At 32.8% G+C, this 25,872-nt stretch overlaps 4 protein-coding genes across 11 annotated transcripts in view; 1 reads left to right on the top strand and 3 right to left on the bottom strand.

Annotated features, from left to right (window-relative positions):
• Positions 1 to 28: 28 nt before the first annotated feature.
• Positions 29 to 8,306, top strand: Rip11 (Rab11 interacting protein). 2 transcript variants are annotated; one of them, XM_089649397.1, is made up of 2 exons: positions 29 to 1,555; positions 7,252 to 8,306. In XM_089649397.1, exons 1-2 carry the CDS (start codon positions 136 to 138, stop codon positions 7,323 to 7,325), a joined length of 1,494 nt encoding a protein of 497 aa, XP_089505523.1. In that variant the 5' UTR covers positions 29 to 135; the 3' UTR covers positions 7,326 to 8,306. The 2 variants fall into 2 exon arrangements, with proteins under 2 accessions (XP_089505523.1, XP_089505524.1); XM_089649398.1 differs by having other exon boundaries at positions 29 to 8,306.
• Positions 8,307 to 10,531: 2,225 nt separating this feature from the next.
• LOC149425127 (protein KRTCAP2 homolog) lies at positions 10,532 to 15,084 on the bottom strand. Its single transcript, XM_089650971.1, has 3 exons — positions 14,981 to 15,084; positions 14,302 to 14,584; positions 10,532 to 10,896 (listed from the first exon to the last, which is right to left on the bottom strand). Exons 1-3 carry the CDS (start codon positions 14,982 to 14,984, stop codon positions 10,785 to 10,787), a joined length of 399 nt encoding a protein of 132 aa, XP_089507097.1. The 5' UTR covers positions 14,985 to 15,084; the 3' UTR covers positions 10,532 to 10,784.
• Positions 15,085 to 16,572: 1,488 nt separating this feature from the next.
• LOC149425125 (low-density lipoprotein receptor-like) overlaps positions 16,573 to 25,872 on the bottom strand; it is a 398,591-nt gene continuing 389,291 nt past the window's right edge. For all 7 annotated transcript variants that reach the window (XM_089649356.1, XM_089649348.1, XM_089649339.1 and 4 more), the window contains 3 exons: positions 25,649 to 25,764; positions 19,753 to 19,911; positions 16,573 to 18,284 (listed from right to left, as the gene is read on the bottom strand). In XM_089649356.1, coding sequence (XP_089505482.1) covers positions 18,240 to 18,284; positions 19,753 to 19,911; positions 25,649 to 25,764 — 320 coding nt within the window. In that variant the 3' untranslated portion in view covers positions 16,573 to 18,239. The remainder of the gene's footprint in view (positions 18,285 to 19,752; positions 19,912 to 25,648; positions 25,765 to 25,872) is intronic.
• On the bottom strand, positions 19,921 to 25,640 carry LOC149425126 (5'-AMP-activated protein kinase subunit gamma-1-like). The gene has a single exon (XM_089649390.1). It carries the CDS (start codon positions 22,361 to 22,363, stop codon positions 20,705 to 20,707), a length of 1,659 nt encoding a protein of 552 aa, XP_089505516.1. The 5' UTR covers positions 22,364 to 25,640; the 3' UTR covers positions 19,921 to 20,704.

The raw sequence follows: 25,872 nt of genomic DNA, 5'->3' as shown, positions 1-25,872 counted from the left end.
ATTTTTTATTCAAGTAGCAACACTCTATTTGACATGACACATTGGTGATTGCTGACAGCGCTTTTGTTATTGTCGCAGTCGGATTCTTTATTGTTTTGTAGTTTTTGTTGATAGTTTTATACAAAAAAAATAGTCATGTGGAGTCCAACTCATGTTCAAGTGACTGTGCAAAGAGCGAAAAGCTTATTAACCAAGGGTAAACATGGGACTAACGACTGCTTCGTCACCATTGGGTTGGGCAAGGAGAAATTTCAAACATCAGTGAAGGAAAAGGCGGAAGAAAATGTCGAGTGGCATGAAGAATGTGACCTGATGATACCGACCCAAGGAAATACCGCCGAGGTCAGCTTAACCGTGTTACACAGGAACTTCATCGGAGATCAGTTTCTAGGTCAAGTTACCATACCGCTAGCGGGACTCGACGTTTACGAAAGACCTAAGAATCGGTGGTACAAACTCGAAGGCAAATCCGGTAAAGAGAGCACAAAGAACCGGGGAGACATAGAGGTCAAAATTGGCTTTACAGTCAAAGAAGGAAGCCTCAATGATTTAAGTAAGAAGGAAAAATACAAATCTTCTATGGGCCAATTATCTCTAGCAGCACAAAATATGGGTGGCAGTCTTCTTAGTATCGGAAGCTTAGAAAAACGCAAAGGATTGAAAAAGTTTGCCAAGAATCTAGGTTCCAAGATGCATCTAAATAAAAAGGAGAAAAAAAGTGATACATCTTCTCTGGGAGGAAGTGCTTTAAGTTTACAGAACACCGGCAAACCTGTCCCCAGTAGTCCCTTCCACGGTAAGTCCAGCCAGGCCGTGGGGCAGGCGGATCCCGGAGTCATCAGTGAGGATGAAGATGAGTTTGCTTTTGACGACCTCTCTCACAAGAGCTCCGGCAGTTCTCTAAATGTCAATAATAACAGTACCCTTCCCAGGGTCAATAAGTTCATCCCTTCTCCAGCCAACGCTTCCTTGGAAAACTTGGGAGGTGGAGAACTATTGCGTCGCTCCACCAGCGGTGGCATCGGAGCTCCTGAGAAATCTCCTCCCCCAAAACCTGTTCGACTAGGCTTGGAAGAAATTACGCATGCACCTAAAGCACCCGAGATTGTACGCAAAGACGAATGGTCTCAAAAGCTTCTCAAAGGAAAAGTGCAAAGTCAAATCCTTATAGAAAAAGAAAAAATGTCTTCCCAAAACAACAAAAGTGTTGAAAACCTCACCACTGTTTTGAAAGAAAAAACCGATAGCCCAAAATTCTTCAAGAAATTTACAAAAGAGAAATCGAAAAAGTCACTCGGCGAAAGAATCATCATTGGAGAGGAAGGTATAATCGATGAGGTAAAATTGAACCCAGCGTACACCAAGTTGCCAAAGGACATTGTACAAAACTTTGAAGCCAAGAGTCGAGAGGATCTGGTGGTGATGGCGTGGAGTCTGCAGAATGAAGTGGACAGCCAGAAGAAGAAGGTCAAGGACCTGGAGAACTACTTGGATGAGCTCTTGCTGCGAGTCATGGAGACCACACCAAGGATTCTGCAAAATCCATATTCTAAAAGTAATTTAATCAAAAATAAATAATCTCACTCTCCTAACTAACATTTCCTTTTTTGTGTTGGACCATATTAATATTACCTAATTGTAGCTTTTCATTCCCACAGTGTCAGTGTTTGTTTTGTCTCTCTAAATTATTCGTTTGAGACCTGACAGTGTTTGAGACGCTCCATCTTAGAAATTCATTTCATCTTGCTTTTGTGAATAAATTTATACAATTTATTTCGGAGTTAATAGGATAAATAATAGTAATTGTGATCCTCTGACTCTGCAGAATTCATAGATTTTATAAATCCCTTATAGATATTGCGAAAAGAAAAATTGCTTATCGAATGGCGTCTCCTCTTTTTCTGTGGCCTTAGTGAAGAGGTATTCGACTCTTTAGTTTAGTTTTAAGGGTAAAATAGCCAATATTATTATTGTTATGTTATTATTAAAGAGTGAGAAATCCAGAATGTGATATTAAGCTGGTTATTCCCATGGTTCAGAGTTTAAAGTTTAGACTAATTATTGAAATAATTCTATAAAGCACCACAAAATATCACCCATTGTAATCTTTGTGGTTAAGTTCTGATTATATTCCAATTATGGTTTAGCATGGTAACATGGCACTTAAGTCATTATTTTATTTATAAACCGACACAAGGAAACCACAAGCAGCCTTTGATATAGGAATGTTTTCCGAAAACTTTAAAGATGTGATTCATTTAGATAAGGATGAATATTAATTTTTTCAAGAATTATGATTTTCTCATGGCAATGTATGAATACATATTTTATAGATGCTGTTATCAGAATCAGATAAAACATTAAGCTATAGTTCAACTGGAGAGTGAGTTGTAATTACTCATTTATGTATTACATATTATAAACATCAGATAAGATAAATTATCGTTTTTTTTATATTATGTGATTCTTCTGTGTGTCTCTTTGTGCATTTTTGTTTATGACTTCCTTAGAATTTTTTTTTGTCTCATTTGGTTATGGTTTATAAATGATTTAATGTATTATCCTTTGTGCAATTGCTTTATTATTCTATATTATTAATCCATGTGGAACAATCGGTATTATTTCCATATTTATTTCTTAAACAAGCATTTTTATAGTGGCCTTATTTTCAATTATTTGAATGCTTATTTAAAATGCAGTCATTAAACCCAATTCTATGGGACCCAGGTAAAAGAATATTATTTAACAAATCAAGTTGCTTGTACAATTTACCTGGTCAATAAAAATTAATTTATTAACATATTGGTTACATGTTGAATTCAATTTAGAATATACCATTTACTGTTCATTTCGTGTTCTTTGTTCAATAAAGTAGGCACTAAACTTCATAGCAATGGAACATGCATCATAGATATAACACAATGGTGCTGTACAAATAGTTTAAATCGTTTTTATTCAAATTAAAAAATAATATAATTTATTTAAGAGCTATTTATTATTAAATATTTTGGTTTGAACGTTGTTTGGTCTATCTAACATTATTTATTTTTTTTAAATCAAGCTTATTTTCTTTAATTAAAGATGACTTTATTCCTTTTTTTATTTGGTCTGGATCTAGAATCTGGCATTGTCGATTAACAAGTGGGAATAATGCTTTGGTGGAGGTAATAAACAACATAATTCTGATTTACATTTTCGTACTGTGTATTTTAGACTTAATGTTTGTGTTATTAACATTTTTCCTTTTAACATGCATTTCAACAATGTGCAAACAATTCATATTTTGTTAAAACCATGATTTTTAGACTAGACCATTTTTCCAGCCATGTCCTCAATCTGTCTGCTGTGTTATTGATTCTTCCTCATTATTATGGATACACACATTCACATATTATTTTGGAATCATGATTGATCATCTTTTTTATCTCTCATTGTTTTCAAAACAATCTTATTTTAGAAAATAAGAAATTTCATAATAGCATTTTATTGAAAAGTGCCTTCTGTGAATTGGATTCAATATTATGTTATTTTATATCATGCCTTATTGCTGACATTAAACACATTGACGTGTGTTTTGACGTCGTACTATGGTTTGCCCAATACAATGAACAATAATTACATAGATCAATGAATTACCCCACCTGTAATAATAAACGCTTGTCATTTCCTGTACCTTTGAAAAATAATCATTATTAAGTAACATACTATCTGTTCCAATTGACACACTTTGTTTTTGTCATATCATTGAATGTTGTAAATATATGCCGTCCTTTTACAAATATATAGATATTTATACCTTTTGGCAAATTGAACAAATTATTTAATTAAAATTTTGGCTAGTTATTGTTAAAAAATTCAAGTTTCGATTTGCTAATAAACTACTTATTGCAAATAGTTTCCTTGTGTTGTCTGTGCCTTACATACATTGTTAAATGTAGATATTTCACTATAACTAAATTAAGTACAGTAATCAGCTGCTCGATTATCCAATAACTACTATATTCCGACATTATTTTTAAGCACAAAATCAAGTTGTATAATTCGCCGGTGTTCATACGTCAAATTCAGTAGTTCACCGCGTGTCTAAACTTGCCAAGTTTTGTACACAGACAGGTTGTGTTATCTCTCTTTTACACACTCAGTTACTATACTGCCGTCTAGCTTGCTATCGCTGATCATTTTACCAGTTTCCACAGTTAATTATAATTATTGTTGTTGACATTTTGGTTAGTCCACTGTACATTTTAGCAACTGTCGCAAGTGATTCTTTCGGTTCGTTCGTTTCGTTCTGCGACGTTTTTGTTTAAATACGTTTATAAAATGGAGTCTTCCTACAAGCGTAAACATTAAAAAACGACTTAACTTTAAATGAAAAAATGGAAATTTTATTAATGATCTATAGCGGTGTTTGTTTTTTTTACAAACTACTTCTTTTATTTTTTTTGCATATTTTATATGTGTGTACTATTTCACTAAAATTGGACACATGCCCGGTTTTTGTGGTGAGTGAGAGTACTGTATTTTACTTAATTGGAAAATTATTAAGGAATCTACTAAAGTTGAGTGGCATATTATCTAGGTAATGCAATTTTTTAAATTCAGGTTATACTCATTAGTTTCAAGTCTGCCAATATAGGTTTGCTGTAATCTCTGGTCTCTCTCTCTTTTTTGTAGTTATGACTGGATAATTGTTGTTTTCATGTTTTAACCGGATAATACAACTTAGTTTTTCATTGGCTATATATAACATGTGATCTGGGCTTGTTAGATATAAAATAAGAAGCCAAATCAGTCGTTAGAATCATACAATTCGGCCTAATAATATAATTTATCTATATTATATTTTTAAATTTCGTAATCATTTAACTAGTCCATTCATGTTACAACTTATTATTAATTTTGGGCTTTGCGGTGTGCAATATGATACAAAACCAAATTGAAACTGTAGTCGCATTCAGAAAACAAGACTCTTAGTGCTATATAATTATTGCTGATTTTTTATGGATCTGATAAAGGAAAATGTTGACACACAAGTCTAAGCTTGGCATTTTGCCTAAAGATGATAGATGATGATGCCTAAAAAGATCAAACTAGGTGTTGGCAATCAGCCACCACAGTTTTTAAAATCTAATCTTCGATCATTGGTCAATAGTTTAAAATATTAAATTGATTATTTTAATTTTAGTAACCCCTCAGGCTAAATTGTTCGCTTTTGGGAACAGCTCTTATGGTTGATAGAAATCATTGTGTCATGGTGAGAAATATGATCTAAACGGTGTTTTAAATAGAAAACACCGCACTTTGTGTTCAAATCTAGAAGTTTACCAGAAAATAATTATAATGTACACCTCTTTGAAACAAATGTTTCCGACAGTAATTTGAGAAAAAAATTATCAAACTTTGTATTTTTTTTTCATATGATACAGCGAAAAAGTGTTTAAAAATATGTTTTAATAAAATGTGTTCTTTTGTAATTTTAGTTCAGTGTTTAGATGAAAAAACGTAAAATGAGCCACTTATGAATTATTTATTTCTGTTAATAAAATTTGAAAGTGTATTTTGTCACCTTTCAAAAACAGTATTAAGTTTTCAGATATGTTTGGAAATATTCCATTTATTTGGATTTTATTGCAAATTGGAAACACTCCAATCTCCTGAGGGGTTAAACCCTTTATATCTTTTTTTCACTTGTTTATTTTATTACCCTACCGTTTTTGCCTTACAACAGGCATCTTCAGACTGATACAATTTAAAGTAAATCTATGGTATTTTCAGGTTTTACTTGACTTACTTTAACCAGTGATTCCTGACATTATTTGGAGTAAAATTGTTGGTGAAAATTTGAATTTAAAAAAATAATTTCTACAAAAATCATACCGTACGTACCTTAACACCCCTTATACAGCATCTACACATACATATCAGGAATGAACACTATTGGCTCTATACAATAGTGTACATTTATGACTTATTTTGTCTTATTGCTTGAAAATTATACTTTAATATGTCTTCAGGTGGATTTATTGATGTGTTGAAGATGCCTTCTGTAAGGCGATAACGGTACGGTCAAAAATAAACAAGAAAAAAAAGATTTTTAATAAATTAAATGTCGTATTATAATGGAGATCGATTATCTAGACATTTCAACTATGTAACTGTCTATTTTAAAGCTCTGATAAAAACAGTATACTCTGTACACTCAAAACGACAGTGTGCTTATAGAGAAAATGATAATAAGTATCGGCAACAGATCCTTTTACTTTCACCTGAAACGCCTTAAAAGTACAAAAATTTTGCTATGCACAAAAAAATAGCAAGCCTCTAATTAATTAATTTTAAGTCACATTGAACATTGTTGATGAATTTTTGCCATAATATAATTTTGCACAGGAAATTACTTTCAAAGCTAGCTGTAATTTCTTCTTCAATATTTGCTAATTACTCTGCACCAAACTCAATACACAGAAAAGTGGTCACGTCACTTTTTGTTTGAGTACCCGAAGACAGAAGACGATTGATAATGCAAACCATGTACTGTTTCGTAGCGCTATCACACAAACGAAGTATTGAATTCCGTATGTCGAAACTTAAACTTTAGGATGCACAGTTTACACCTGCACTGTGCAAGCTGATTCCCCACTAAACGTCGGACCATCCCAAAGGACGATCTGTATCACTTTGCAGAAGGTTTTCATCTCGAACTAACACCGTTGAAGTATTAATCATTTATCAAACCTCTATACAGTCAAACTCTTTTTAGTTTTTCCAAGGGACCAGAAAAAAATCTTATTTGAGAAAACCTTAAAATTTGTGGAATAAATCGGGGCCATTTTGCAATTTCTCTGTTAAAACGAAACATGTTGTATGGAAAACCGAACCTTACATGTGGGTTTCATCGCACATATTTGCAAAACGTGTAATATCCCCACTGTACTTCAAAAGTGCAATATTTGTTAATCGTTAATAATTTTTCTTCTTTGGATACTACTGCTCTAGAAAAGTTATTATAGTCGAAAATATCTCAAAATTAGAAGATAAATTAAAAAATTGAAAGAAAGACTTCTGTAATATTATCTTTTTTACTGTTGCTGGAAAACTGACTAAATATTACTACACATTTTGGTTCTAGGGGCTAATTAACCAATACCAATTATAAAGTTTGTACCTTTCTAATGTGTCATTCATGCTCTAATTAATTATATTATTTATAATTTGTTTTGTTTCATTGATTTGCAAGTATATATTTTTCAGATTTCAAGTTGAGGCTCCACGGACACGGCAACTCTGTTAGCGCCCGTCCGGGATCTCTGGAAATGCCAAAGTAAAGTTCTCTTTATTAAACCCAACAACGTACTCTCTACCCATGGATTTATTTTTATTATTTAGTCAAATCTAATCAATTAATAATTGTGTTAAAATATTCTGTACAAAAAAGGTTTTTAAAACTTGTGCAGTCCCGCTGACGAGAGCTCTGTTATTACCTCTTTCACAAGAAGAAGAGAAAGAAATCACAACTCAACGTTTCGCCCATATTTTTGTGTCATCTGAAATAAATTTTACTGTGGACAGGAAGGTAAATGCTACAAGCTAAACCTTTTGTATAGAATCTCACGAATTTAATTTATAATTCCAACAGCTGTTTTCAGTGGTGTCATCCAGTTTCTCCTAAAAAAATCTTCCGCTGCACATTGTTCATAGTTATAAAAAAATACAACCATGCAGCTAAAGCTATAAAATTATTGTAGGATATAATATTTTTATTTTAAACAAGGGTTTCCGGAAACCCTGGACGACAGCACTGCCTGTTTCTATTATTAAATATGTTTATAAATGTATGCCTAGATTTAGTTCTTTTTAAATTTTGAATTATTATTTATAAATATTTATTAGAATTTATTGATATTGAAGATCTAAATTATTTATATGAAAAGAATTGTCTAATGTGAAGAGTTTTGTAAATATTGTTCTGGAACCTGGGCCCATGTGTTGCATTATAATGGGTTAATTCTACTAATGATAAATATGTGAATAAATTCGACTTACTAAATTATGTCAAGCATTATAGAATTAAAATAACAAATTGATGACCTTATCTGATTTCTACTTACGAAAATAAGTTAATATTATAACATTCCATATAAATTCCCCAAAATTCCTATATATAATTGTTTACATTTCTTTTTTATTTTATGTTTTTTTTGGATGAGTCAGGGTTCCTGTGTTATTTTATGCGTTTTTTAACATTTTATTTCACTAAAAGTATGTAGGTTTTTATAATATGATTATTATATTAACTTGATTTTTTAATAATGTAATCCTTTAATATCTAATAGTTTTTGGACAAATAAATTATGATTTTTTATTCTTTGCAGTTTATTCTCCTTCGGTACAAATTCGCCCCATTCATTTATTACAAAGAAATACTTTGTCTGAAAAAAGCATAATTGTGAATGAGATTAAGAATCTACTTTTATCTGAAGACCTATATTTAGAGCAGTAAAATATTTAAAAGAAACACACTGTCCGGAAACTCGTAGTACAAGCGGGAAAATGGAGTCAATTTGGTAGTATAACTTTTTATCACTTTAAGCTTTCGGTTTCTAGTTAATTGAGTCTTAACACATTTTTGGTGGGTATTTTTTGCGCTGGCGCTACACTGTCTCCGGGCGAAAATAAAGGTGCCGTGTGAATTTGTTTAAATCGCTATATATTCGAAAATATTTTAATCAAAATTTCTACATAGTAACTCAGCATACCCAAATCCATAAAAGTACTAAACTAAAATTTTAATTTAAATACAGATCGATACTTTTTCTAGGATCTCCTAAATTGTAGAGAATGTGATATAAAAAACCACTTAGATATTTCAGAAATGTCTCGTTTGCGTGTACTAACCCATCGGAACTGGAGTGTTAACCCGTCCCATCCAAAGTTATTTATTTATTCAAACGCCATAAACTGGCTTTTACAATACAGTGATAATCGAATTAAAAGCGTACAGTGGTAATCAGAATAATAATAGCAATAAATTAAAGAACAATTAATGTATACACAAAAACACTATTGCAAGTGATGCAGTTATTAATATAAGTGCAGTAAGACAGTGCATAATTTAAAAGAAATATATACCAGTGTAACAATAGTTGAACTAATTTATACTAGGCTTGTATAAGACCTGTCATAATTTGAAGTGTGAGGTGTCTATGATAATAGTCAATAGTGAGTTTATTGTTAACTACAAAATTAATTGTACTTGGAGTAGCTCAGTATGCATCGCAACTTGGCATTAACAATTCAGGGCTGTCAGCGATTCAATGATACTTATGGATAAGAAATAATAATTTTTGATAAAATAATACATATGTTAGCTAACACTGATATCTGAAGTAAATAGTTTAGATTTAGTAAATATGATATAGGAGCAGAGATGTGCTTTATTTCAAATAAATCCATTTCAAATGGAAATGCAAAATGTAAAATGGGTATTTTCCATTTTGCATTTTAAATGCTTTTCTCAATGCATTTTCCATTTTAAATGCTTTTTTGCAACATTCTTCCTACTATCTCCACTCGTCTTTTTTTCATAAGCCACAAATATCCTCGCTATGAGAGATAATTTACATTTGTCAAGTTGCTCCCTGGTAGGAGCCCTGGCAATTTGAATCAGTATTTTTTGTACGTGATACCATTACAAAAAAATACTGATTCAAATAGGTACTGAACATGGGGCCATTACGCTGTAATATTAAATGTTGGATAGCAGTTTCTATGTTTTTACGTTGGCAACATTAGTCCCGCGCAAATTTTGTGGTTTCATAATCTGTAGTCGTGGTGTTTTTGGATTAACCATCATGTAATATGTTTGTTCTACATTGATGTCCATTATTAAATGACAAAATTGTTTAAAAATTCTATAATTATTTTAATTGTTTGACCTGAGAAACCATTTTGCATTTTGAAAATAGGTATTTTGCATTTTGCATTTGAAATGCTTTTCTAAAACCCATTTTGCATTTTAAAATGGAAAAGTTTTGACCCATTTCCATTTTGCATTTCAAATGGTTTGGGTACCCATTTTGCACATCTCTGTATAGGAGCCAATAATAGAGAATGTGATGAACCCATCGGAACTGAAGTGTTAACCCAACTCATTCGAAGTTTTTGTAGAGAATGTGATAGAACAACTTAGATATTGCAGACAAGTCTAGTTGGTGTGTATTAACCCATCGGCACTGAGTGTTTAACCATCCCACCTGAAGTTATTTTATCCAAAACTGACCACAGCAACTGAATTAATTGTTGTGTGGACTTGTCCTGAATTTCCTGATGTAGTAAAAATTACCTATCTTTGTTTTGTATTTATTTAGTACAAATTAATTTTTTTTAATATAAAACAAATTAAATATTTTTTTAAATTTAAAAAAAAAAAAATCCGCAAGATGGCAATGCATACTACTATTTAAGTAAAAATAAACATTTTGTTGAGAGGCTTAAATAATGAGGGAAGGCCATAATGGGTTAAAAGAATTAATTTGGTTAAAAGTATTTTTTATTATAAATGTTTATTTCTCGACAACTTCCCCTAAAAAGACATTATAATACAATTTTCATTCTTGTGCACTTTGTAGTTCAAAAAGTATAAAAAAACTTTTAAACGTGGAATACCATTTATATTACAGCACAAAGACTGTTGTATGGAATTTCAATTTTACAATATTTTAGGAATGTCCATTTAGAAGGTTTGTGACTGGCACTTTTGACAAAATAATGTTAATTAGATTTATTTATGACTTGTGAGACTTCTTCTTGGATTGCGGTACGTGCTGTATGGGAGCTGCATACTCCTTCTGGGATATTCTGTTGACGTAGTATAGCCCCACGAGGGAGAAGATCAAGCTGAAATAGAAATATTCAAATTATCAACAATTGCAAAGAACATTGCTGACACAGAGCTATGAGAGAAACTTTAGGGCTTATGTGAAATATGGGGATACTGTACGATGAGTCTTTTTAAAAGACAATGTGACAAAGAAGATGTGTATTTCAAAACACGCAATTAAATATTTACAAAATGTCTGTAGTTACATAATTTAGAAAGAGGGTATGAATACTGCCTCAAAATCAAAACGAAAGCGAGCATGGCTCAAATATATTTTTGAATATGTTTGGTGACTTAGAAGGGTTGCCTGGGTTCTTGGTAGTGGGTGCGCCTGCACAACAGCTGCATGGGAGGCCGTTTGAGGGAGATCCTTTGACCCAACGCCTTATGAATGAATGATTGGATTCCTTTACTTATCATCATCAAAAATTAAGGGAGTTCTATCTAGTATTATTTCATAGTACTTTCACTCAAACGACATATTGAATTATGTCAACTCTAAACATAAATTTTATACTCGCCCCATGCAAGCAAGTTCCCACAGAGCGTCGTACCATCCCACAGGACGGTCTACTCTGCGATAGGTTTTCATCTTAGGCTGACACCGTTGAAGTAATAAATCTTTTATAAATAAATATGTTTTTTAAAAAATTAGAAAAAACACAAATAATTTGTATTTGTGCCCACGGGGTATCGAAACCGTAACCTCTGAATCCAAAGACAAGGAACTTAACCACCCGGCTACAGATCCATCTGCTTTGTAGTCAAGATGAAGAAACAGTGATGTATAGTGGATGCCAACTTGCATCTAAATCTTGCAATGTAATATTTGGTGAAAGGGTAAATATGCAGAAAATAAGGATACGGTTAATACACACTTTCAATAGAAAAACACTGTATCAGTTAGATAATAATGAGAAGTAAGCATTTCAGTTTCCAGAAATATAAAATAATGCATTTGAACAGTTATTTTGTTGAAATTAAAATCGTTTTTTCACTTGGCGGCAGTTTTTATTTCTGTTAAGTTTTAAGGCTAGTTTTTTATTCTTTTATTTAACCCAAACTACGAACCTATGATCCTAAATTAAAAAATTTAAAAAAGTTTAATTAAAAAACAAATAAAATACTATTTTAATATTATTATGTCAAAACACGCCGTGAAGAAAAGACATCCAATTATCCATTTTTTTTACAAAGCAGGTATTAAAATTGCATTGTTTCTGGAAACTGAAATTTGTACTCACTTTTCATTGTTATCTAACTGATAAAAAGTGTTTTTTTTTCTATTAAAAATGCATATTAAAGGCATATCGTTTGTCTGTATATTTACCAGTAAAAGTGTCTTCCTTATGTATTAAATTAGATCACTTGCCAACAATATGTATTATTTGTTATGGCAGTGGCGAAACTATACCATCGGGGGCCCGTGGCAAATTTATTGGATGGGGCCCCCCTAGTAAAAATCACAGTCGCGTTGTAATTTATTTTTTATAAATAACTTAATAAGTTACCCAACAGTATTACTAATATTGTGTGCATTTTTATTTTCAAAAGCATAGGTATTAAATATGTAGGTATAATGAAAAAACAATTTAGTAATAAACTTTAGAAGATATTTATGAAAAAAATTCTTTTCTCCGAGCTTTCTGTTCCGCAAAAGTATCAATAACGTCATCAAAGTTTAAATATCAGGCCATTGAATTTTCAATAGACATAATAGCCAAGTTACGTAGCATGTCTTGTCTTCAACAAACCGAACTTTTAAAACAAAAATAGCATCATAACGTCCTGACCATCTAGTAGGGTTCAATGTTTTTAATGTTATCTAAGTTAAAGACTCACCTTCTTTATCAGATATAAAACTTGATAAGATATTCCATCTTTTGATACTATGCCCAAAAAAATTATAAATTTGTTGAACTGTTTCAAAAAATGTTGCATACAAATAAACTCTCTTACTGCATCATTAAGTATGTACTAGATTTAAGTAATGAGAAGCACAGTGAAAATATAAGGCATTTGGCTCGATATCTTTTATGAGTTTTTGAACTCCACCATAAGTGCCTTTCATTGTGTTAGCACCATCATATCCTTGTCCTCGACACTTTTTTAGAGGTATATTTTTGTGATTTATGGATTTGGTTGGACATTGCTAAGGCAGTTTGGTCCTTAACTTCATGAAATCCTAAAAATGACTTAATGACAAGCACCTTTGGGATTCCATTTTCGTCTTTCTCGATCATACAATAACGGTAAAGTTCACAAATTTGATCTGTTTTTGAAATATCTTGAGTTGTATTGAATATGATTGAGTAAAAGGGTGCAGCATCTATTTCATTTATGAGTGCATTTTCTATTTTTAGAACCAGAATAGAAATGAGCTCATTTTGTATTTTTGAACTTAAGTATTTTACATGGCCCTTTGATTTACTTAACAACTCGTGTAAAATCAGATCGTATTTTGCTAATAACTCAACAATATTCAAAAAGTTTCCTCGGGAACTTGGATCATTGCAATCTGCCTTTTCTCTGTGGCCACGAAAGGCTAAATTACACGTTGAAAGTGTCAGAGTAACATCAAGGAGTCTAAAGAGTACTTGGCGCCAAAAAGATTTTTCTTTCTTGATCATGAATTTTTGCTCTTTATTTAGTGTTCCATGTAGCCGCCATTGTTGATACATTAAACACGAATCTAAGATTTGAGATGTCTCGTGTCTTTCTATGGCGTCTACAATATGTTTCCAGTCGTCATAAAATAAAATAAAATTTATAATTTTAACTAAATTTTGTTAAAAATGTTGGGTTACTTCTGACTTCTGAGCTCACGGCCCCGCGGGGCCCGTGGCGTTTCGCCAGCCCTGCCGCCCTATAGTTTCCCCAGCCCTGCCACCCTATAGTTTCGCCAGCCCTGCCGCCCTATAGTTTCGCCAGCCCTGCCACCCTATAGTTTCGCCACTGTGTTATGGTTACAAAGGCATGCAGATTTTGTATCTTTTTCACTTTCTTGTTTGCAAGCCATGAGAAATCTCAATCAATTGCATAGATCTTCATTGACTTGATCAATCAGCGTACTAATTAATAATTCCCAGAGTTTTCTAATGTTAATCATTGGTTTCATCTTCATTTAAAGAACAATGGAGCAAGATTTCACAGTAAGCTTGTTGATTTTCTTGAAGAAGATTGAAATCAAAGATACGTAGGAGAAAAATGGTAACTGGATAAAACATTGACAAAACAGAGCACAATAAAATAATAGGTTAGGTTGGGTCAATTTAGTTCAGGGTTAGATGTAGGTTTTTTTGTTATTCACTTTCCTTCAATATTCTGTTTTGTCATGGAACCGAGTAAAATAACATGCTAAGTAGTAACACAGACTCTGTGGACCATTCTTTTTTGTCATGGAACTGAGTAAAATAACATACCAAGTAGTAACACAGACTCTGTGGACCATTCCTGACGCCACCAGAGAAATGAGAAGGCACAGGACTATTTCAGGGTATTTTAACTGGAATGCTTTGCCAAACATAGACGCTTCCACATTTCCAATCGCAGTCAAAATTAGAAGGAACAGAACAGATCCCAAATATCCGCCTAGGATTGTATGCAGCTGTGACTCAGCAAACCAATTTCTATACATCTGCATTCCGGAAAATAGCAGAACTGCGAATATGGAAGAGAGGATAAACGAAGTACCGCTTGAAACCGCTGAAAACAAAACAATAATGTTAGAAAAACAAAACAAACAAGTAACATCGACATCAATACTGTGCAATGCTCTGCTGATATTATAGGTTTTGATTAATAACAATCAAAACATGGCGTAATAAGCAAATAGGTAGATATACCTAATATTGCTATCGCTTTCCATAACGTATGGAACAGATTAATATGCTGACAAACAAAATATTATTTCACAATACAAGGTGATTTTCACGAATGAATCGAACGTTTTTATAAGTAAAGTGGGTAGGAGCTGATAATATCGCGATAGATTAGCAAACTGTAACATTCAGCCTTTATACGTGAGGCTTTTTCTAGTTCAATGTATGATATAAAGAATCATTAAATTAATTATAAAACTTCGCTTTTATTACTACTTACCCATTCTGAGACTGAACTTTCAGAAATTAAGGGTTATTAAAAACACAAAATTTGACACGTCCGTATTTCTTGTGCGTCTAACCGGCTTTATCTATGGTCTTTTTGACGTATTAACTTTAATTGCCAGTGCTAATAAATATTAAGTACCTATTTGGAATTCGCAAATTCGAACCCATCCATGCACGACGCACGCTCATTTCATAAATAAACATTATAATTTTGCATTTTTGATTATTATTGTAGTGCGTGTAAAGTATCGTGTATGTTTCGTTGCCGAATTACAAAAAAAAAATCTTTTTGTTTTGCTGGCTTTTGCTGCCTACAGACGATATGGAGAACAATCTATTCAAACATTTTGGCTGCTATCTTCATGTATGAATGTAAGATTCTACCGAAACTAAACATTTTTATTTTGTGCAACATCGATTGACTTTTTTACAAACCTAGGGTGAATATTTTTTATAGTGGAATAACATAAATTAACGATACTCAAACGAAAGACGTGAAAGAGAAAAAGATTCAGTCGTGTCTAGGAATTAAACCCATGACTTTTTCCTTGCCGAGAAGTATAGGTATAGATGGGTAGAATCTTGCAATCATACATGACTAAAATTTAATATTGTCTTCAACAATTAAAGACATCATGTTGTTCATTGTAAGTCCTTGAGGCGAGAGCAAGTTCTTAATTTCAACAAAGAAAAATAATCAGAACTGTGAATTTTAGGCTTACCTGAATCTTATCATCTGATCTATTTCATAGAATGAACCGTTTGAAAATGGAAAGGAATTGTTACACTTTCACATCTATTTATATATATTTCATAGAATCTATTAAATAGGACAGAAATTCAAAGTTGAATCGACTTCACTATTCGTTCTATGAAATAGACTGTGTACCTTGGATAAGGTGGGAACCCAGCATTCCTGATGAATTTAGGATAAAGGGCGTGCAAGCCACTACATATTTGTAAAATGCATAATTTTTTTATGAAAATGTACACACATAATAATTATAATATATGCATGTAACATTGCTACGTTGCCCTCAGTGCTATGAGGGTATGGTTTATTCATTAACAATCAAGACTAGTGCCAGGCTCCAACCAGTCGAGGAAATAGAACATTGTTCTATTAACTGCCTCGTCCTTTTGTTTTGCTATGATTGTGGACACTGGGGGCCATAAAACTTGCACACTTTTTTCTGTACGCTATTCTAGTTTTTAATTCTTGGCCCAAGGAACATTTCCAGCCCGCAATGTCATTTTTACCATTTTTTTTAAATAAATACAATCATATTTTTTATAGGAGTTTAAAAGTGTTATTATAAGCATGGAAATTGATACTGCAGCATCTTGAGTTGATGCCTGTCCAATGGATGTACATAATATATGAAGGCCTCCATGTAAACAAAACAATTATTTTTATACTTTTTAATCACCTTTTAGATGCGATTTATCCCCATCATGCGGCACGTTTTGACACAATGTTTTAGTGAAACTTCATGGATCACAACATGCAGAGATAGCCGCCGATGGATCAAATAGGTTACAGCCGTGTAGAAGGTTAATATATTGGGTAAATTAAACAAGCAATAAATGAAGTACACAGTATTTAATTTTACCATTTACTTTTATATTTACAAAATGATTTTTCCAATATAATAATATATTCATATAAATATACCAGCAATCTAAGTTGTAGCGGGGTCATGCAGTATCCAGTACTTTGAATGTAAAATTAATTAAAATGTTCAATTAATATTTTGTGAAATTTGGCCGGATTAAAATTTACATCTAAATAATTTTTCATGATAATGTTATGAGACATACCAAATCACACTCACACACACATACACACGCACACTTTTTAATAACATTGGATTTTCACTTATCTTAATGATACATAAATAAGTGTTTTTTTTTAAAGAAAATATAGTTTCGATACTTTCAAATAAGTTTCAAAACTGCGACAATTTGTACTAGACTGTTAGGCTGGTAGTACTAAAATTGATGCTAAAATCCAGTAAAAACTTTTTTTCACTTGAATACAAAGTAATTATGATAATAACATTCATGAAATACAAATGGATTTGATGTAGATAATATTAATTAGTATATCTAAAGATGTCTTTAATATATTAAATTTTTAACAAAAACATAAATAAAAACAGAATAATGTCAGTTTTATGTAAAGTTTTGTTCTGAATTATTTAAATTTATTTACAGTAAGCCTCATATTACGCCCTTTGAGAAGCTTTAACTTTATTCACATTTTCAAAATGATATTGTAAAGGGATAAAAACAAGAAGTAACAGCTTTGCGAAAAAACAATTAGTTGGCAATGTTAAAATAATTCAGAATGTTATGGAAATAAAGTTTTTTTTTTCACTTGAAAATTACTCAAATAGGTAATTTATTAGTTTAAAATTTATTTATTATCAAACAAATTAGAATCATCAATGGTTAAGAAAAATATAAGAGATCTACTATAGTATTGAGCAATATCAAATTATGTTAAAAATCTTGCAACATGTCGCCTTTTGTGCAGATCTCCCTAGAATGTTCCCCAGAAAATAAAAAGACTTATTCACTACAAAATTAACAATAATAACAGAAAATTTAATGGTAGATCACAGAACTCGGTGCGTACTAGAGCTACCGTCAAACATTATTTTTTGTGTTTGTTATTTGAAACTAAACATCTTTTGAACTTAACGAAGGGAATAAAATAAATGTTACTTGAATATTATGTTCTCACTGGACGATGTTCACAGGATTAATGGGTTAATATACTTGAAAAGTATAAGGTATGCCTCCACTTGGTAGTGGTAGCTAGCATAATGGTCTTATTATAGCCGGTTGAATTACATTATCAGTACCTTTGGTAAAAACACAATAAATATGGATATGCAAAACGAAGCAGTAAGAAAATGCAGAATTATGCAATAATAAACAAAAATTACTAAAGGAACATTGTTTAAAAACATCACCGAATGACATTTGCGTACAAGTAAAAATATATTTATTTGCACTAGACACAATATTTCAATTCATCGATAATTAATTAAAGAGCTTATTAGCAGTTTGGCATAGTATACGAATTGTATAACAAGATGGAAAACAACTAGTCGTTCCAAAATCAGCGCACAAATCATGTGAACGTATCAAAGTGTCTGGGTCTGGTGGATGTTGTAAACTGTACTTCACTTCGTAATGACCGCTCGAAATCTTTTCACTTGCGTGCTGGAATTACTGCCTTACTATACATATTCATTCGTCCCCGGAGTCGTGAGAGGCTCCTGTGCCTAGAACAACAAAACACTTCATTAGTTTCTTAGCAAAAGTGGAAAACATTTTCACCATTATCATAATATGTAATATTATCTATGGTCAGGTCAGAAGAAATCAGATTTCAAAGTCTAATGTAAACTGTCTAGCATATGAAAAAAACAACAAATAAACAAAACATTTCTGCAAGAATGTCATTGTGTCTTTAACATGAATTATATTTTCAATTTTCTGCTTAGTTTGTGCAATGCCCTGTAAATGTGAATGAGTGGTAGTGTTAGGTAACAATAAAACAAAATAAACTTTTATTAAAAATTAAAAATTAATTTATAGACTCACCGATTTGTTAGTATTACCCTCAATAGAAAAAGCATGTAAGAAATTGAAAACATATGATTCGTTGAAAATTGTGTTTCAGAAAGTTTTTTTGCAAAGAATAAACAACTGACAGTTGACAAGTTGGTACCTGAATGAGATATTGAAATAAGTCTTAGAAAATTGTTTTTAATGTCCCTATGAAAACATGGTTACATAAGCCAAGTCAAAGACATACATATCTATCTCAAAAATTGAAATAGAGCGATCTACAATTTGTTGTCGAGTGCCATTTTCATAAAGAATTGGCTAGTCAGAATATTCGACATTATTTTATTTTATGTACAAATCATTTGGCATTTACGAATTTCATAGTAAAATTATCACTACCGTTTTAATACTGATTAGGTAAAATTTTTGGCACACCTCAAATAATTATTTCTTAACATCAATATTAAACTAAGTACTTCTATACACTCATACAGATTTAAGATTTTCAATACCTAATCAAATGTGCCAATTAAGAAGATTGAATAAAATTACTGTTACCACACTTACAAGCTACATCAAAAACATTAAATTGTGAAATATTTGTTAGTTAGAGTATGGCAATATGTAATAATTACTTTAATCTTATAAAATAAAGAAATATATAAAATAAAGAAATATATACAATAAATGTTTAGTTAAAAAAAAAAAAACTTTTCGAAATGCAATCTTGCAGATGTGTGTATGTGTTGAGAAAATAAATTACTGTTATAATATTACGTCGAAACAAAATTTAATACTTGAATTTATGGTTTTATTTAACAATAATAAATTACTTCTAGTAGTAGATTAATACATAATATTATTCTTAAAATCTATTATAATATGATTATTAAAATGATATTTTATTTATAAATATAAAACCATTTAAAAATTGAATAAATAATATTCAATAATTTTTGAAAATAAATTTGCTATGTAGTCAATTTCAACAAATTATTTATTACAATAATTCCCATTTAATTTGCTTTTAATAAATTACATTGAGAGAAAGAAAGATTATAATCTGTAAAATGAAGTGTTAAAATTTGAAGTTGGTTATCTTAAAACTTATAACGAGGGGGGTTTGAATAATTATCTGATATGAGGTTGCGAACAGTCCCTCGTGGTGAGTGCTCTTACCTCTTCGCCAACTGTGCTCGGGTACAGCTTGCTTCCCGGAGCGTAGCCGTTCTTCTCCAGCGAGAACTGGTCCTCGGTGGTCTTTCTGTAGACCGGATTATCGAAGTTCATGGACGTGACGTTTCTATGCAGGTAGTGGCGGTAGACGTACAGGCCGATCTAAAGTCACAAGTGAGAATGTTAGAATTATTAAAAGAAAGATGATAATAATACAAATGTTGAAAACTAAATCAGTGTTTCGTGAAGTTAGCTAGAGAACATCAGATTAAGTTGGTCGATAGCTCGGTGGGAAGGACACTAGAACAGGTCTGAACTATAAATTGTATGTTCAATTAATTATAGCTTCTTTAAAAATAAATATACTGAAAAATAATATAACTGACTAAATAATAAAATATATTAAAAACAACTTGTGTTTTTGTCTCACGAATTTAGCTAAAGAAAGACATCTGTCGCTAGAGGTGGTATACCATGGTCTAGGACGTCTAGGTAAAGGTGGAAATTGTCAAGACACATAAAACATATGGATAAACACGTGTGCGAATAAAAACAAAACATACTATTATGGTTGATAAGAATGAATCATACATAATTATACTGACAGGTTTATTCTCGACACATACTAAGGTTAATAATTGAATTGTAAAACAAAACAACAAATGTGAAGAAACAAATAAATGATAAATCAGAGCTGAAGAATATACCTGCATTCTTGAATCTTCCTTCAATCTTTGACTTGAGTTTTTGAGAGGTAGAAAGGAAGGAATGTGTCTATGTTAATATTGCAAAATTTTAAATATGCATTGTATTAAAAAATAGGTGGGTAAGTTTAACATTCTTAAGTAAAATATCAAAAATAAGACTGTACAAATGTATCGTTTAATATTTCATATGATATTCTTATGTTCATTTACTTGTTTGTAATGGAAAAATGAAAATAAATTAAGAGATTTTAGTGAACCATGGGTTCCACTGGCTGCTGGAGAATGTGCTTCATCAAATCCGACAGAGATATCATTCCGATCACCTTATCTTGCTTATCCACTATGACAAGTCTGTGAACCTGAGAGAGAACTATCTTCTCCAACAAATCGTAGAAGGTATCATCGAGAGTGCACTTCTGCATGCCTTCATACCAAATATTTCGGTGGGTAATCACTTCTTTCAAAGGAGCATCTAAGTTATCGTAAGTTTTGTCAATGGCCAAGTTGATCACGTCACACTTTGAATAGATCCCCTTGAGTTTATCAGAACTATCTACAATGGGCACGGCTGAAATACGATGGGTAATGAACATTTCCAAAGCTTCGATGACAGATGTGGCTTCAGTAGCCATTTGGATGTTTTCCACAGTTCCGATCTTCAGCTCAGACAACTTTTTATTTATGTAGGAAGGTTGAGGTAGCTTGCCAATATAGATGAATAGAAAACGTAAAATGCACTTGAGAGTTAGGATGTACAACAGCTCTCCGGTGGTTGGGTCAATAATGGGCAAACGGTGGATGTGTTTTTCTGTCAGGGTCACTATAGCATTGTACAGGGACATGTCTGGTTTGATAGATATTAAGGGCATACTAGATCCTTCCAGTAAGTCTTTCCAGTTTTGCAGAGTGTGGTCTTCTATGTCGGTGAGAATATTCTGAGACAGATGATGCTTTTGTAGAACTTTAATTAAGTCCGTGACTGTCAGGACTCCCGTGTACTGTTGGCAGGAGCTATCCCAGATTGGGGCAGCGTGCATGCTATTGGAGACCAGGGCGAAAAACGCTTTTCTAACAAGCAGTTTAGAATCAAAGATTACGACCTTGGTGGATGTAGGCATCAATTCCACACACTTGTGATACTTGAAAAAATCTATAAGAATAGAGTTCTCTGATCCTTTTCCGGTAGAAAGTTTAATTTGGTTCAGGAAAGGATCATTTATGGAAAGTCCGCGCGCTCTCCGAAAGAGTGTGTTGCTGCAGACCATTTCATTTTTGGTAACGGGATTTCGATTGATACTATTGCTACTGCCGGGGTGGAAAATGTCAGCAGCACGTCTGATCCTCGTGCGCACCCCGACACCAGCATTCTTGCCACCCGACTCTTGAATCGTTTCATTCGGCACTTTTTGCTTAGGCCGAAATATATCCATCACCCTCACAGTGCTCTGCCGCAGGGAGGTGCTCGCAGCCGTAAAGGTGTGGTAATATTTGGAGTGATTTGTTGGCGACGGATGTGCTGAGCCATCTTTGGGAAGCGGTAAGGAAGGATTTTCAATCTTCCTGGTGAGAGCCGCCCGGATGCACCGTTTGATGGAGCTATGTTTCCTGTTGGTCGGTTTCAGGTCCTCTTTGGAATCTATTGGGAACAGCAAATCTTGCAACGAAGAATCCAACTCTTCTGATTCAGGAACAGGAAGAGATTGACTTTGATTGTAACAACCCTCTCGATTGTCAGTTATATCGCAAGATTCACAGCAATTATAAGGCGCATCCATGAGCTGAACAGAATCATTACGAGAAGGGCCTGCTTTAGGAGCATCCCACGCCAGGCTGTCATGCCTAATCATTTTTTTGTTAACAATTTTTGTTATCACATTTTTATCTTCTAAAATTTTCTTCGGATTCATTTTGAGAATATCTTATTTATTATGCACTGTGCAAACTCGTTTAAAAAATCTCAAAATGAAAATGAGATCATCAGAACAAAAACATAGTGATTTTTAGTCATCACTTGCACAAATATCAAAAACAATGTTGAGAATGTAATGCAACACATGAACAAAATAATAGTCACACTTGACGAACATCATATTGAACACTATTTCTACAACAATAATACAATTAGCGTATTGATTTGTGGCAGGTGGGTATTGTTCTGCTGTGCTGTATTGTAGGTAATTCAAAACATGATGATTGCAACCATTATTTGTAGGTCAAACTGCAGTAGAACTCTTTGGCCACAGGGCGAAATGAATAAGCTGTCAAATTCTGCAAAGGTGGGTCCGTTTTTAGTAGGAGTATCTAAAAAGTGCTGAAATAATCTTAAATAGCAATAAATTACTAACTGACAAACTGACAGACGTCTCCTGTCGCGATGTTTTGAATGGGCGAGTATTGCCAAAAGAAAAAAATAATCATTAATGTAGAACTAGCGCCTGTCAATTCGAAAATCCCCTAAGCACTCTATACAGTTACCTTCTGGCATGGACCTAAAAAGCCCTGGACGGAGCAATTCGAGAACAATTTGAAGCCGCAGGGTGAGAGGGAAGTTGTATGAAAAATACAAAACAAACTTAATTACTTATCCCATTCCTTGTCACATCAAATACACAAAAAAATCATAAGCCGTCATATCTGCATTAACACAAAAATAAAATAATAGTAGTTATTTATGTACAGCTTTAAATACAAATCAATTACAAATTTAGTCATACAAGATGGCTGCCCGGCAATTTTTTCTCACCCTAGATTTGGCTTCAATGCCATTCATACGAAATCGCACAAATGCTCTGTCCAGGGCTTTTTAAGCCTTCTGGCAAGAATGAATACTGAATGTTTCGCAAAAATCGAGTTTTAGTTGTATATTATTTTTTAAGGCTAGCTTTAGACTTGTAAGTTTTTTCGTAAATTTACGACTTCTAGCCAATGGGCATATTGGATTTTCAAAATGCAATATGCCCATTGGCTAGAAGTCGTAAATTTACGAAAAAACTTACAAGTCTGCTAGCCTTAGAGAAGCCTAGCTTGAAAAAATATTTCGAATATAAAAATGTTATGTTTTTGAACATTTCAAGTCTGAATATTTCAGGATTTGACATTTCGCTATCATTCAGCAGGAATAAAAATGTTTTTGACCTTTGGCATGTAAAGATGCAAAACAAAACTTTGAGTGCTATGAGGGGTGACACACGCATCTTTTCATTTTAGTGCCCTTTTTCCCACCAATTCATAAATTTTATTTAAAATTATTTTAACTAACTAACTAACCATCATGCCGTTTACGCAGGGGTAGGGAGAGAAGACGGACCGCCAATCAAGTCGGTTTTGACACACACTTCTTGCCTCATTCACATTCATACATATTCTTCTATTATTCTGACTCTTGACATGGCCCGCTCGTTTATTCGCTTGCTCTACATGCTCAAACCATCTAAGCATCCTTTTCTTAATCTTACTCATTACACTTAAATCAGCCTTGCACTCTTTGCGGAAATCCACATTTCTCACACGATCACATATGGTTTTACCACACATACGCCTCAGGGATCTCATTTCAACAGCATTCAGTCTACTTTCATCCATTCCAGTTCCATGCCTCACTTCCATATATTAGGGTAGGTACAAGCACTCCATTATGGACTGCTAACTTTGCTTCTTTGGACAATTTTTTGTTTGCGCCTAATGCGTTCAGTCCTCCATTAATGGAGTTGCGTGCATTTACCCTTCTTTCAGTATTTCTGTCAGCCTTCCCATCTCTCGAAAACATACTTCCGAAATACACAAACTCATCCACCTACTCCAAGTATTCCTAACTATATTGAACACTGTTTTTATACTCTCTCTTTCAAACAGCATTACTTTAGACTTACTTACATTTATCATTAACTCATTCTTCGTACATACTTACGTACGTAGGTACTCATCCTAGACACGAGAGATTATAGATCTTCCATACTGTTAGCAATAAGCACTGCATTATAAGCATACAACAGGCAACATACTTTCAGATTACTCAAATTTGCGCCCAATCCCATATTTGTTGAAATGATTATCATAATATACTTAATTTTATGAAAATTATGGTTTTAGCGAGCAAGGAGTATTATTTGTGGCAAGGAATTCTTCTTCTTTCGTATGGTGGGGGGATCAGAGGGGAAAATCTAGAGTAGTGAGCCAGTCTAGAAATGATACCTTTACATTTACAAAATATGTTTTCTGTTTTAATTTAGTGGTTTAGTTTATTTTTTTATGATTATGTGTTTATAAGTTTTGTAGGAATGCAAAAAAAATCAAAACTATAAAGTTTTTATTTAAAATTATAAATAGAGGCAGGTCAGGGCCTCGATTCTCGACAAAGTCATTCCTCTCGAACAATGAGTGGAATGACTTTTGACGTTTGGCGTATGTAATTTTGTACCTTCGAGGAGACTCAAAAGTAAAATTGTCGACCAATGTATATACTTTCGACGACAATTGGGAGAGAGCCTGGATTGAAGAATCGAAGCCCTGGCCCTATGCAGGCACAATTGGAGCAATTCGCCCCGGGCGCCGAATTGCCAAGGTGCTGTTAATACGTCACTTAAGATATCTCTCGTGAGATTATTTTTCTTAAAAACGGGGCTACACCAAAACAATATTATTGATTTCAGTGATATCCTACCTAGGCGACTACTGGTTTTGACAAGGGGCGCCAAAATTATACTTGCGATAGGAGCCGTTTGGCTTAGAGCCATCCTTGCATAGAGGATAGTGATATTAAAGATTTTTGGTACCCCTGTTAGCAATGAAAGTGTTAAATATGTACAAGAGAAAATTTAAAAAAAGAATGTCCACTATTGAAGAAAGATTTTATTTTACTTATCAAATGATGTTGTTGTAATACTGCAGTTTCTTTTCACTACTAATTAAAAGAAAATAGCTTCAAACAGGAGGTTCTGAAAATGCTGTGTTGAGTTGTGAAAGGTAAGGGCGATTTTTGATTTGAAGAGACCCCTGTTTTGTAGAAATTACATAATACATTTTATAAATAAATTCAAATTACTTACACAATCCAGAAAGTAGTTTTTTTCATAGGACACTTGACTTTAATAAAGGAACATTAGTAATTATTACAATTTTTCAAAACAATACAGCCCTTTTGTAAAGTAATACAAGTGTACGAGTAGTTTGTTTATGACTTATACTTTACTCACCAGCAGGAATATGATGGAGAGTCCGGTGAGAACAGCAATAACAATGCCAGCCACCACTCCGGTTCCCTGGCCATCTTGAGACACGGCTGTAGAATTTCTGTCTGATACCAATACACCTAGGAAATATCAATATGATTATCTTACATTCATTTCTGTAGATGGTAAAAATCTTGACACCTGATTTGTTTTTGCAATTCAAAACTCTAATGGTTTAAAATTTAGTT

This window comes from Hesperophylax consimilis, chromosome 3, assembly GCF_061612785.1.
Source record: "Hesperophylax consimilis isolate HC1 chromosome 3, BYU_Hcon_1.0, whole genome shotgun sequence".
In the NCBI taxonomy this organism is placed as follows: domain Eukaryota; kingdom Metazoa; phylum Arthropoda; class Insecta; order Trichoptera; family Limnephilidae; genus Hesperophylax; species Hesperophylax consimilis.
Note: the sequence above shows the minus strand (reverse complement) of the source record. Positions and strands in the feature narration are given on the sequence as shown.

Bases quoted from the DNA above. Each gene is read 5' to 3' on its own strand.
- Rip11 (XM_089649397.1), top strand. From the start codon at position 136: ATGTGGAGTCCAACTCATGTTCAAGTGACTGTGCAAAGAGCGAAAAGC. The intron at 1,556-7,251 runs GTAATTTAATCA...TATATTTTTCAG, and splicing joins GCAAAATCCATATTCTAAAA to ATTTCAAGTTGAGGCTCCAC.
- LOC149425127 (XM_089650971.1), bottom strand. The intron at 10,897-14,301 runs GTATGTTATTTT...TTTCTATTTCAG, and splicing joins AGAGTCTGTGTTACTACTTG to CTTGATCTTCTCCCTCGTGG.
- LOC149425126 (XM_089649390.1), bottom strand. From the start codon at position 22,363: ATGAATCCGAAGAAAATTTTAGAAGATAAAAATGTGATAACAAAAATT.